This window comes from Lepisosteus platostomus, chromosome 4, assembly GCF_059453375.1.
Source record: "Lepisosteus platostomus isolate fLepPlt1 chromosome 4, fLepPlt1.hap1, whole genome shotgun sequence".
NCBI classification, from domain to species: Eukaryota; Metazoa; Chordata; class Actinopteri; order Semionotiformes; family Lepisosteidae; genus Lepisosteus; species Lepisosteus platostomus.
Window position 1 is genome coordinate 23,296,432 of NC_142614.1, and position 14,626 is coordinate 23,311,057.

At 35.6% G+C, this 14,626-nt stretch overlaps 1 protein-coding gene across 1 annotated transcript; it reads right to left on the bottom strand.

Moving 5' to 3' along the window:
• Positions 1–1,700: 1,700 nt before the first annotated feature.
• Positions 1,701–13,938, bottom strand: c9 (complement C9). The gene is made up of 12 exons (XM_088629067.1): positions 13,803–13,938; positions 13,297–13,414; positions 12,884–13,031; positions 11,924–12,068; positions 11,484–11,622; positions 10,365–10,595; positions 9,388–9,628; positions 8,813–8,941; positions 7,091–7,266; positions 4,783–5,011; positions 4,495–4,662; positions 1,701–2,875 (listed from the first exon to the last, which is right to left on the bottom strand). Exons 1-11 carry the CDS (start codon positions 13,877–13,879, stop codon positions 4,511–4,513), a joined length of 1,785 nt encoding a protein of 594 aa, XP_088485193.1. The 5' UTR covers positions 13,880–13,938; the 3' UTR covers positions 1,701–2,875; positions 4,495–4,510.
• Positions 13,939–14,626: the final 688 nt, after the last annotated feature.

The window sequence follows — 14,626 nt, forward strand, 5'->3', positions numbered from 1 at the left end:
TTGTAGACAAGTTTATACAGTTTAAAGCGCAGATAATCATGAAAAACCTGGTTTCAAGGAGGTGTACTCAAACTTTTGACTGGTACTGTATGTTAAATACTCACCTGTTTTTCTTTTGTACTGTTATTGTTACTTTGTCTGTTGTCTCCAATGCAACACATTGTCTTGTTTTTTATTGTTAACCATATTTTGGAGCTTACCATATTACCATATCGTCCATATTGTGGAGGTTATAGACCCCCTGTCTGTGTTGTCAGGGAGTCTTGCTCTGTCCTTTAGAGAGAGCCAGAGGCAGGACCCAACGCTCATGGTGACAGCAGTCACTCTACTGTATTTTTGTTTTACTTGGGTCTTGTAAAATGTTCAGAATACTATATGAGATACTATTAAATACAGACCTTTCAGTTTGTTCATCTTTAGAAGTTTCTTTCTCGATAAACAACACAATGAAATATTAAGTTATTAGCCATTTCCCCTTCACTATGTAAATCTAAACATCTAATGGTTTTCTTGAGTACCCATGAGATAAGTTTACCTCATCCTTTTACCTTCGAATGCAATGTTTTTATTGTACGTCTCTTTTTATCTGTTAATGAAATGTATTGTTCTCTATTTAACTGAATCCTACATCCTTTAATCATTTATGAAGTATTTCACTAGCATTCTCCCAACACTATGCTTGTCAAAGATTTTTTTTATGCTGACTCATAAAGAGTAAGTCCCTTGATTCATCTACTGTAGGTTATGTATCTGAAAACAGTTTTTTTTTTTAAGTACAGTACTACACCTCCACCTCTTCCACTTTTTCTGTCTCTCCAGAGACCTGTGTATCCACTAATGTTGTATTCATCACCATCACTCTCCGTTAGGCATGTTTCAGTAATTCCAATTCAATCATAATTGCATGCTAGTGCAGTAGCATCTGTCACTTGCATTTGGTTCCAAATACTCCTGACATTTAGGTATAAGCGTTTAATTACTTGTTCCTCTGACATTTTGTTTATCCCTTGAGCCCCCTTTGTGACTGTACTCCGTATGTACAGTATCTCATATAGTAATGGGGGTAGTAACAGTATATTTTATTTGAATATGTAAACACTTCTATAAATATATAACACTTGTTATCACTTAAAACTATATAGAACTTTAAAACCAAAACTGAAAGGGCTGCACTATAAAATACAGATAAAACCGAAGAGAAGTAAAAGAAAATAAAATTATAAAGTGTAAATACAGATAAAATTAAGGTATTGATTAAAAAGGTCCACAGTGGCAGAATCACTAGTGGATTTGGACAATGAGAACAGTGATTGTGGAGTAGTACAGTGGAAAGCTTTGTGTGAAGCTTGGTCTTGGGTGGAACAGGGAGACCTGAATCCTCATATCTGAGATTAAGTGCTACCCATGCAATAAAATCCAAATCTGATTTGGAGCTAGATGATTCAGTGCCTAGCATGTGCCTAGCAGCGCTGAGTAAGCAGGAAAACCTCAAGATCTGATTTGAATCTTACAGGGAGCCAGATTTTCAGAGAGCTAGAGTTACAGTGCGCATTGAGGCAGAGCAGTTTTCAATAGCGTTAGAGCTACAAAACTCTGGACATACTGAAGCTTATTTATCACTTTACTTTATACAGTACCCCAGTAAGTAAAGTAGTAGTATTGAAGTAGTCTCATTTTGATTGAGTGTGAAAAAGCATGAATCAATTTTTCAGTATTTCATTTCAGCACCATCAGCTATGACACTGAAATCTCCATCTTCACAGAATGATTGGGAACCAGTGTAAGACTTAACACAGTTTGCTGATAGATTGGAGATTTTCTTTGGATTATTTTAACATTTCACGCTTGCTCTTATTCTTGGTACAGTACTTAAACTGATATTGATTGATGAAGCAATATTGTCATAGCTCAGGATATGATTGAGGACCGTAAGAATGCTTTAATCCGATGGTCAGGAAAAGCCAAAAGGCCCAAAACAATTATAAAATATTGGCTTCTTTTAGCATAATATATATCACATAAATGTCCCTTTCATTTTATTAATAACATTCTAGAAATTAACTGCAGATAAATCACTCTTGTGATGAAGCCATGGAAGATCCAAGTCCCTTTGTGAGGAGGTAATGATTTGAAACTAGATCAGCTCTCCCTCTCTACCTCCACTCTTTAAATTGGAAATGCTTTTCAAAAGAAGATTGTACAAAGATTGTACAGTGGTTTCCACAACTGGCAGCAGTATCACATGCCTACATGTGCCTGGGGCTTTTAACTGCTTGAGTTGGACACCTCTGTAAAGTCAGATCACAGTACTTACATTTGCAGTATTCCCTCAGGAAATTCCAAAATAAATTCTGCTCTGGTAACTGGGCACATTATGCTGTAGGAGATGCCTTCTTTCATTTGAGGTATTAAGGGTCCTAGCTGCGTGTGGTCACTGAACCTGCCATGGATTATGAGTGCTTACAAACACTGCCTTGGGTCAATTCCACTTTAGCCTTCCAGACGTTTACAGGGTCCAACACAGTGCAGAGGAATGGATTTAAATACTTCCACGCTATGAGTAACTGACAAAATGGCTGCCATGCATCAATTAAAAAATACTGTATGTTCACTTATATGGTGAATGAAACAAACCTCTTAGATGAATAGTGATTTGGTGTTTGTTTTCAGTAAAAAAAAATATGGACCCTGATTAATTAACCTCACATGAAGTCAATAACTAAAATAGTCATTGCATTTTTTCTCGCCATAATTTATTAAATGGAGAATACAAGAAATGTTTTACTTTCTCCTCAAGGTGAATAGGTAACATGCATACTGTACCATCTTTCTTTTAACATGGATTATTAATCCCTCCATCCTCTATCATTTTGACCTAAAAACAAAAAAAGTGAAAATTATACAAAACTAGTCCTAAAGCAACTTCTATCCTTATGTCTCAATACACATTTTTTTTCCAGAGAGGAAACTCCACACACATACAGTATTTGAAAAATAGATCAGAATAATAGGCCCTAGAGCTTTGTCCACTAGCATGTGTTTTTATTGATCCTAAAGCTGACATAACAAATTTCACCGATTGCAATGAACTATAACTTGTCTGTGACAGCCACCTTCTTCAGTCTCATCTGTCCATAAGACTTTGTCCCAGAACTCTACAGGCTTACTTACGTACTTTTTACCAAACTGTAACCTGACCTTTCTGTTTTTTAAGCTTACCGGTGGTTTGCATCTTATGGTGAACCCTCTCAGGTTATACTGGTGTATTCTTCCCTTTATGGTAGTCTTTGACACATCTATGCCTATATCCTGCAGAGGTTCTTGGATCTGTTCAACAGTCGAAAGGGGTTTTTTCTTCACAATTGAAAGTATTCTTCGGTCACCCACTACTGTGGTCTTCCGTGGTCTACCAGGTCGTTTGCTATTGCTAAGCTCACCAGAGCTTTTTTGCTTCTTAACAATGTACCAAACAGATGATTGTGACACACCTAATGTTTTGGCTATGTCTCTGATTGAAAATATTCAGATTTTTCAGCTTCAAGATGGCCCGCTTTACTGGCATTGACACTTCTTTGGTTCTTATGTTGAGAGACAACAGCAACAGACTCCAGATGCAAATGCCACACAAAGAATCAACTCTAGACCTTTTGTTAGCTCTCTTGTGCATGAACTAATGATGCAACAACACACAACTGGCCAAGAAACAATAGAGCAGCCAATTGTCCAATTACTTTTGGTCCCCTAAAATGGGAGGACTTTGTTTAAAAAGGGCTGTGATTCCTATATGGTTCACCCAATATAGACGTAAATACCCTCAAATTAAAGCTGGCATTCTGCACTTTAACCTCATAGTAATTGTTTCAATTCAAATCCAATGTGCTGGAGTACAGAGCCAAAACAGCAAAAATACTCTCACTGTCCAAAAACTTATGGACTGCACTGTATATTCACAGGGTATTGTCTACATTATTGAGGAGCAGCTCAGCATTTTAAAATCAATTGTACAGTGGAGTTAGTCTTAATTCCTTCATATTTAAAAGGCAGACCACATGGGTTTTTATTTAGCAGACTAAGAACCTTTTGGTATGTGAGATAGCTGGACTTTGGTGAGGTTTCCAAAGATATCCAATTCAAATGTCCTTTCTAACATGATATTTATGGTAAAATAAGAAGTCCTTTATGTCTCTCTAATTTATAAAAAACACACAAATGCCTTTGCTTGAGTTCAGCTAATGAGTGTACATTGGCTTCTCTCTGTTCTGCTTTCCAGGGGCTTCTACAATAAACTTATAACAAAATTGTCAAAAACTGTCCTGTGATTTTTTTGCATCCTTGTACCATAATCAGCTTACTGCTCTAGGAAAATAGCAACATTGGATTTTCTCTTAAAAAATGTGCCAACCAGCTTTTAATACTTTCACTGAGATGAACTATTTGCTTTGTATTAGATACTTTGTTGTTTTTTACGGGACCTTTAGAGCTTATTGTACTTACGGTTTTAAGTTCGACACTAGCAATAGTCAGTTTTGACCTGCTCCCCTTTGCAGGACCCTTTTGAGAGACCCTCAGTATTGCAAATGCGAGATCGGGTGCGATGACCACCTGCACAAGCAGACCAGGAGGACCAACACGCCCAGTTGCCTTCCTGGACAACTGGACCCGCTGTGAAAAATAAAAGTTTCTTATTAACACACCCATTTCTATTCTATATTCTGCACCTGACAGGCACAAAGCCACCAGGTAAAAACCACATACTTGATTTTCTTCCAGAAATCAACTTACAATCTATAGCCTCACTCTTTCTGTTCTGGCAAGCAATTCCCTCAAACTTGGGTGGACACAAACATAGACAGTCTCCATCTATTAAAGTTACTGTGCCTCCATTTTGGCATGGCTTGCATTTGCACACATTGTACTCCTCAATATAGTCATTGATGGCTGCCTCCAAATTTGCTTTCTTTTTGTTGGCATCGGTCATCGTCAGAGGAACCAAATTATAAATTGCTTCTGGCTGCGGAGAGATGACAGAATGACACAGTTATCAATGTATTATATGAGGCTTTTACTTCAACAGCACCCACTTACTCTAAAGAATTTAAATCAATAGCGACGGGTCAAATATGAGGCATGAATCCCATGACACGAGGACAAAACCATTACTGATGGAGCCTAGTACTTTTCTTACAATATTTCACTTACTGATACACTGCATTATCAACAAAATGTAACAGGGCTAAAAATGCATGTTTTTGTTTCTTTACTTGTCTTTGGTTTGAAATACATTATTTATGTCTAGTATCATTATTTTTAAAAAGGTTCTATAAATTAATTTCTATAGATAACTGGGAATAGTTAATTAGATTATTGGGTGGTCAATAGTATAAGTGCACTTTGTAATGTAAGAATTGAATCAATTAACAAGAATGGCTATCTTTTATTGATCAATATAATATTTTAATATTATTATTATTGTTATTGTAATATTGTGTGATTACTTAATACTGTACACGATAAAGTCTCTAAGCTGTCCTGCTCCTTTAAATGCAATGATTATTTGCAGCAATTAATACTATTTTTTTACAGATTGTACTTGTTAGTACAGAGGTGATGTCCTGAGTTCTTTAAAATGAAATTTAAATGTAACCAAAGCTTTATCTTGTTACCTGAAATATGCAGTTTACTCATAAAATTATAATTAGGATTTTGAGTAGCGCATAAAGTCAAAATCACGTATAGTCAAATTTTACCCTATAATCCTTGTGAATTATAATATCTTTGTGGTATATGCTGTTTATGCTGATATATTGTAAGATTTGTTTATGCTTTCCTCAACTGTAAATACAGGATCAATATATAAAAATATATTATTTGGAAGCTTTTCAAAGGAAACTAGAATGTGCTGAAATAAATGTGCCCCCAGACTGCATTGCAGAGTATACACTTTCAGCGACAAACAAGCAGTCTGACAGATAAAGGAGGCATGAAAGTAATGAACCCATTCCTTGGTTATATAACAGGCTCTAACTGGGTATCACAACATTACGAGACATAAGATCTTTAACATTTATTTGATGCAGGAAATGTACTCCCATTAGTAATTAATTTATCCAATTTTTTTATCATGTGTTGATCCAGTAATTGAAAAAATGAGAAAACACTGATCATCTGTACTGGCAGTCTAGTGCTTTTAACACAACAAAAACATATCTCCAGCAAGTTCAAAGACCTTTTGAATCAACAAACTACCCCTGCCACTTGTATTTTTGTTTTTTTGAGGGGTAACTCATCTATTTTCTACCTGTTAAAATCTAAGATGATTCCTATAAATGAGATTTTCTGAAACTATGAGAATAATAATATATATTTGTACAGTACAGAGTACACCTTTGTCAGAGCACATCAGAAAGATTCCAAATTGGTTCTCTCTATGGAATTAATTTAAATGATTGGATGGAGGTTGTGGTAGTTCTGACGATTTACTGTAAAGTCATTTCGTATATAAAAAAGAATAGTTTTTATAACTGAAATATTTTCCTGGAAAGAGAGATGTTTTCTGCTATTTGGTCAGAGAGAAAATGTGTTTAAAAGACATCTAAGGCTGGCCTTAATAAGATAAAGAACATTAAAAGCTGGGGCTTTCTTAAGTAATTTCTGCACTTCTAAACTCATTTTGAGTACATTTTGATTTTACTCAATTTATCTCATTATCATCCCACAAGAAAGCATCATGATAGGCATGAGATTAAGAAGATTTCTCTCTAATAAAGTGTCAGACCTCCACAGATCACTGAAGATAACTGCTGCAAGAATAGTTTAAAACAATGTTGAAATGAGTAGAACAATTGTATAATGATTTCATAATACTCCCTGATCAAAACCGAATCACTGATGTTACTGGAAGTCTTAGTACCTACATTGCTACAGTACTCATGAGGATGAATCAATATTCAATAAAATCTAAACTAACTGAAGTAGTGAATACTGTATCACAATTTAAATTAAAGCTTGTCAACACCTTGAACTGTTTTGCCTAGACTGACCAGACAGAACAGTGTTTAGTAATACTACAGAAGAAAGTTTCAAAGCTTACCTTACTCGTTACCAGTACAGGTGCAGCATCAAGAGATCTAGCCCATTCCACATATGCATTTACATTCATCACACCCTCTTTTTCTATCTGTCTCTTGAGAGCTGCAGTGGATGCAAGAGTCCCTCCACTGACAAAAGATATAACTTTTTCTAGAAGAGCTGTGCTTTCGTTTGTAGCTGAAAAAAAGACAAAAGTCTTTAAAAAACATTGTAGGATAGTGTTTCTGAAACATTTTTACATTAGTAGAGATAAAGTAAGTCTGACGTTTTTTTATATCTTGAAATATTAGTTTATGTCTTTTTTAATTAAAAGAATTAGGATAGCAATTAGGATAGCAGAACACATTTTCAAAAATGATCAAGAAAATAAAGAGGAAATCTTGTACGGTTGCATTGTTATCAAATTAGACAAAATCAAAGGCTGAAAGGCTGTAGAGCAAGACTGTGACATTATAAAAGTTTTACAGTAAGCATTTTGACTTTGCTGAACTTCACTATACAGTATCTGCTGCAATTCAGATTTTAATCACCATGTGTGGCCAAGATGTCTGCATAGTTGTGATCTGACATGAATATTTATATATATATGCTTGAAAACCTTTGCTGAGAAAATGAAAGGCTGAAATTGGCAGCAAGAATCAAAAGCTTTGAGATGACTGTGTGCCAAAATGTATCTTACTTTGTTAGAAGTAGCACTAAGACCCATATATGAAGCTAAGTCAATATCAAAATTGCTACTGGATTACTGTGGCTATCTTGCAAAGGACATACCCTAGGTATCTACAGTATAATGTCTTCTGGAGAGGGTAAGCCTGGGCCTCAAACACTTCTATTAAGACCAGTTTTTCACACCTTGTTCAGAATCTGGCATTCAGCACATATTGAACTTTATTTCTCAAAGTAATCAGCTTTTATCTCAGTGTTCTTTGTCCCTTTGGTCTTCCAAGTACAAATTGGACAAAGGAAGTGTATTTAAAATTAAGAACAGAAGGCACTTTTTTATACAAAGTTTTGGGGCTTTTAAACAACCAACCCTGCCATGCTGTTGAATCTGTTACCCTGGCTTCTTTCAAGAAGCAGCTGGATGATATCCTGTGATCAATTAGCTGCTGACAATCAAGTGGGCTAAACATACTGTATATTCTAAGAAATACTCTATATTTCTATGAAATTCCCTGGTACTAGAAAAATTCAAAATTTGCAGTGCATCATCAAATCCTGTCTTCCAAATTTGATGATTACGCTTTGCTTTTAAGTTTTGAAACCTCCAATAGTCTCTGTCATATTTAGGGGAAAGGTACACAACACTCCGTTTGTCATTTTACAAACTGGTGAGGTATTAAAAGGCTGCAAGTGTAGCTTACAAAAAGTTGAAGGTTTAATGCAGAAAAATACTTCAGCAGATCTCATGCACAACACCTGGAGAAAACAAACAAATGCGCAAAGACACATGGGAGGTAAATTAGATGATTGGTAGCATGAAATGCAAACAAATTTGGGAATGAGTGTCACCTGTCAGCCATATTTTCTTCACAAAAAGAGTAGAAATAATTAGCAGTACAATCAAGAAAACTAACTTTGTTTCATAATTATTGAATTTTAAAAAAATATTGAATTTCTGTTAAAAAAACAGAAGTCCTAAATGTAATGCATGCACCTTATTCATGATTTTGTTTCTACATTTAAAAAAAAGAAATACATTAATGCTATCAGAAATACTTGCCAGTTGAACCAGTTTTCAGATTATTACAAAACTTGGGTTTTGCATGTAGGTCCAGATCTACACCAGACGTTTTGAAGTCCACGGATGCATCAAACCCCAGGCACTTCTTAATTTCTTCCTCCTTCATTCCTGAAATTGATATAATATAGAATACTATGCACTATCTGGTTTCAAATGAACACACTGTGTCAGAAGGATTTTGGTAAGATTACTATTTCTGAGAGATAAGCGTATTCACATACAGTACATATACTGTGCACATACTACACAGGTATGTGTGTCTACATAATTGACCTCTTTGGTATCACTAAAGCATTCGTTTACTTAAAGAAATTGACATCTTTGAGTTTTTTATTTTAAAAAAACATTTTTCATAAAACGTTTTTTTTTTAATTTACAAATTTTCCAGAGAGACTGGACTTAAAAGCCTACTCTTTTTTGTAACCTTAAAATGTATAGGAGTTTAATTTATTGTGACTTTGTTAAGTTGTTTTTCACACAGGATATCCTGCCATGTTTGAGAGACAATAATCAGTGTGTTACATTTGGAATGGTGTTTTAGGAGGGTGACTTACTAGATTTCTTTAAGGTTTCTTTATCCATCACATATACAAGATCATATTTGCCTCCTGCTGTCCCAGAAACAGTGTAGTGGGTACCATAATCTTCAAGAAAATCAAAGTATCTGCTCTTTGAGTACTCCAATGGCAAATCTATTAAATCGTCCAAAAATGTATCAGACAGACGAAGGTCTCGGGATCGCATTCTGAAAGTGCTTAGTTGGATTTTTCCCTTCACCCGCATGAAGCTTTTGGTCTAGAATTCAACAGAGATTAGCAAAATCTGTTCACTTGTGTCTCATGGATACTCTAAACCATTTGTTTGCTCTCAAACAAATGTTCCTGCATGAAAACGAAGGCAAAAATGTAATTGTTCTATTTATTTTCCTATTATTATTGTAAAATTCGAATGTACTGTAATGTACTGTACAGTAACACTCCGTGGAGTTTGTATGTATGCTTCAGTTTTTGCCTGGTTCTCCTGTTTCCTCTGACAGTCCAAAGATGTACTGGTATGTTAACAGTCTTCTGGGAAAAAATTGCCCCAGGTGTAAGTGTGCGTGTATTTTTTTTCTGTGATGGAGTAGTGTCCCATCCAGGGTGTATCCTTCCTTGCACCAATTGTTTGCCAGGACAGGCTCTGGCTCTGACATGTATTGGCATAAGCAGTTAGAACATTTAGATGTGGGACCACTTTTTCTGGGCCTTGCAGAAAAATGCAAACCTTTCCAATAATGTCCTGTTTTGCTGAATTACAAATGGCATATATTGTACACAGTTTTTGCAAAGTGAATACTAAAATTGATTCCCAACCCAGTACTGACCTGGCCTAGCCTTGCTAAACTTCTAAGATGTGTTCTGACTCTAAAGTACATACATGTACAGTACATTTGTAATGGTGCAATAAAAATATGAATTTCTTCACATTCAAACACAGCTCACAAATAATTTTACAAAGTATGACATATCAATCTTACTTTTGTTCAACTTACCTTAACAGTAGAGTATTCACTGATGGTCTTTATTTTTTCACTAGAATCAACATTAACTCCTCCTTTAAATCCACCACCTGTGTCACTGGCAGCACCCTCTTCCTTAGGACTTCCTGTGAATTTGAAGGAAAATCCTGCATCGACTGATATTGACTTTTCAGTCAAAATTTCTCTCACCAGAGTGCTGGCTTCTTCAAAAATCTCCTTGGAGTATGATTCTTCTGTAAGAGTCTGACAAAAGAACACAAGATATAAGAACCTAAGAAAGTTTACAGATAAGAGAAGTCCAGGTGGCCCATCTAGCCCACTTGGTAGATAGTAGTTACTAACACAAACTCTTGTAGAACTTTTTGACAGAAATCAGTAATACATTCAACAAAAAGAACAAAATGCATATTTTTCAATACAAACTGTTAACTATTCAAACATTTATTATACAAGCATATTGGTGTTATAGCTTGCTGTCTATCTGGTGTTCTTCTTTTTCTTTTTTTAAATACAGTGCCATCCAAAATTTTTGGCACCCTTGGTAAAGATGAGCAAAAAAGGCTATGAAAAAATGTCTTTGTTGTTTATCAGCTTGATCTTAGACTGCAAATATGAGAGAAATCTAACCTGTCAGTGGGGTAAAATTATTCAAAGAAAAAAAAATCCTTATACATTTTTTTTTCTCAAAAACCATTCTCCCCGCATTGTTAAAGGTCCTCCTACTGTAGCTTTCAACACTGTGAGAATTTTACTGTTTATAAGAGTTCATCCTGCAGGTGGCATGATAGTACAGTGGTTAGGATTGCAGCCTCACAGTGCGGAGTGTGGATTTTATACGGTATGTTCTTGCTGTGTTCAAGTGGGTTTCCTCTGGGTGCTCCAGTCTTTTCCCACAGTTCAATGACATACTGGTAAGTTAATTGACTTCTTTGAAAAATTGGCCCTGGTGTTAGTGTATGCATGTTTGTGTCTCTGAGTGCCCTGGAGTGGACTGGCATCCCATCCAGGGTGTATCCTACCTCACGTCCATTGCTTGCTGGAATAGGGTCTAGAATCCTCCCAATCTTGGATAAAACAGTTAGAAAATGGTTGGATGGACAGTTTGAGCTCTGTCAAACGTGAGAGACTTACTGCGTATGTTAAAGCCACAACATTCCAAGGAATGCGGTTATATTCCCTGGTGCTTGGATCTCTCACCCTGTTGCACACTCCATTAAAGAACTCATTATTAAATGGATTGGCTCTGGGATGTGACCCTAAAATATTGATGCTGTGAAGAAAAAAACAGTATTTTCATGAAAAGCAATACTCTAACATAAAATAAACTTTTACACACAATTATGAATACTATATTTTTGTATAACATAACATAACATCACGTTATTAGCCCTATACAATTTCTTGCATTAGGAATTCATCTTTTCGCATACCCCAGCTTGCTCTCCATGAGACACAGACATATCAACAATGTATTTTAGGACTAGCGACTGCTGTTTGTTTTGCATAAGAGCTTTTGCCAGAAGATGATGAGTCCTTGCTTTCAGGCCATATTGACTGTAAAGTAAGCATACCCATATCCTGCTGTTCTTCCTAGTTCTGACAAATCCACGAGTGATTTTCCACAAGGAGGGCGATGTGGTTCTTCACAGTCCTCATCAGACAAATCCCCACAGTCATTGTCTCCATTGCACTCCAGCCTCTTTTTAATGCAGGTGCCTACATAAAACAAAGCATCTATTCATTGGGAAACTACAACAAGACACAATGAAAAGACTTTGCAATCCATATTTTAGTGCTACACCATGTTTGGTTTGAATAATCTCTTATGTCCAATTAGGGATTTTAGAATTAATTTTTATTATGGTAAGCGTGCTGCCCATGCTTCAGGCCCTACTCACCAGAGATGAGGGGTTATAACTAGACTGACCTTGATGTTTAGGTAACTACTTCATTTCAAGGCTTATTTTAATGTCACATCGTATACTTTTAAGTCTATTTATAGGTATGGAAAGACATTTTTTGTTGCTTTCTGTGTCTATTCAATATTTTTACATACTGTACATTTTAGATTTCTATTTTTGCTTTGAGATTAAGAACACAAATGTAAAAGGAAATGAGGAATTCAGAAACACACAGGAGAGCATGTGGTCACCCACAAAAAGGAATACCCCACTGTCCAAACCCATTCAGGAAATCCATCCAACCACTGTCAGAAAGCCACTTGTTCTGATAAAACATTAGGCAACCTAAAGCCTAGTCTGGAAGCTTAGGGTGCAAAGAAGCATTGAGAACACCCTGTATGGGATTCCAGTCAGCCACAGAGAAAGGAAAAAATATTAAATAAACAGCTAAATATTGCCAGCATACCTTTAGGAGGTTGGAAGATTCTGGAGGACCCATTGAAACATACTATGAAGAACATACAAACTCCATACAGAAGAACCCCTGTCCATAATTGGAACCTGGACTTAAGCGCAAACTTCTCTTTAGCGTATTTTTGCCAAGGACATTTGTTAGAAGTTCTGACTTACCTGATTCACACCTAAATTCAGTTTCTGAACATTCTGGCTGAACTCTGTCACATGCATCATCGGTTGTGCAGGCTTTTTTCTGCCCCAGTGGTTCAAAGCAAGTCTGTCCTCCAAACTGCCCAAACACTTCTACACTCCTAGCACGAAACTGGCAATAACAACAAAGAGTAAGGTTTCCCTGACCATGACACTCTAAAATTGTTGACTGCAGTTTTGCTTATTTTTTTTAATGACATTTTTACAGTACAAGCACAAATACACAAAAGGCTGGTTCTCCTGTTATGATGTTAAGAGGAAAAGACATGAATGAATATGGTTTCAGATCCATTGTTGCTTCTACTATTGTACAGTTTACTATATAGTACATGTAATTTTGACACAGTACTACAAATCACACATTTTCTCTCTCTCACCATTTGTTTTGAACAAGGGTCACATTTGCTCCATGATGACCAGGTGCTTAATTTGCAGTCCACTTGAGCTGGGGCACCAACCTCTCTTGCCATCCGCTGTAATGGCTTGGAATTGTCCCTGAAAAACCGAAAGGGCAAATCTGTTCATACTAGTGTACATGCATCTAAACACAAAATACACCAAGGATGTGGCCTGGTTTAACTGCAGAATGAAAGGACAGTAAAATATCAGAACAACATAAAGTACTGTACATACTGCCAAGATAGTATTTAAACTCTATTAACTATCAATTAATATAAGAAATAGTGTCTATTAAAACTATATGTCTTATTCAGATAATAGAAACTATTTCTTGACAGTTGTTCACTCTAGAATAAACTTCTGTATATTTTGAAAAGTGCTATTGGAGAGTTTTATATTTCCATTTAATAAATTATACATATAAAATGAAACATTATCAAACTAACACATTTTATGTATTTTCAAGACCGAACTACATACGTACATGAAGTCACCTCCATCAACAAGAATAATGCCTTGTAGAAGGCAAAGAATTACACTCAGAGCAGCCAGGGTCTTCATGTTTTGCTTGTGTCTGCCTGCAGCACACAAAAGGTGTCTCTATATTTAAAGAGAGGAGCTCTTGGAATGATTAACCAGTGTTAAAGATCAGAGGTAAATATTGCAAAAGCAGATCAAGCAACATGGTAGTTTTTGAAAACCTTTGGGAGTTGGCGAGCACACTGAAAAAAAGTAAATTAAACAACTGAAAGTGTTTCCATATTCAAAATAACTGCTAATATCTTCAAGACAGCCATCTGATATTGGCTGCATGAAATTAGTTTTCATGATGATATTGAAAACCAATATCATGAAAAAAGCACAGTAAAAAATGAAAAAATAATGATCCACAAATTTAACAAGAACCTGTTCTGTAGTCTGATAACACAGTTTTGACCTTTTGGGGTCTTAAAATACTGTTGGAAAAGACAGAAAGAGTGTTGAGGCCTTTTTTGTTTGAAATACAATTTTGAAAGTAATACTCTTTGTGTATTTTTTTGTATTTTTAATAATTTTGTTAAGAAATGTATTACTGTTTTTCGTCTTCAATAGTTTTTCATGTTTTGGACAAAATTGGGAAGCACCTGTTTTTCAACTAAAGGTTCATCTTTTGAGGCGATGTATCTTTCATTTTAATTTTCTAAAGAAATTATATAGATTCCATTTGGAGATTATGGAGCTGTTAATTATAATCTTGTGATCTCTGTTTTAATCTTTTCCTCAGCTTTATTATACATTAAATATCTTTAATACTGTAAATTAAAGCAA

Coding starts and splice junctions, on each gene's coding strand:
- c9 (XM_088629067.1), bottom strand. CDS start 13,879: ATGAAGACCCTGGCTGCTCTGAGTGTAATTCTTTGCCTTCTACAAGGC. Junction 12,069..12,883: donor TGAATTTAGGTGTGAATCAG/GTAAGTCAGAAC, acceptor TGTTTTATGTAG/GCACCTGCATTAAAAAGAGG. Junction 4,663..4,782: donor AAAGAGTGAGGCTATAGATT/GTAAGTTGATTT, acceptor TATTTTTCACAG/CGGGTCCAGTTGTCCAGGAA.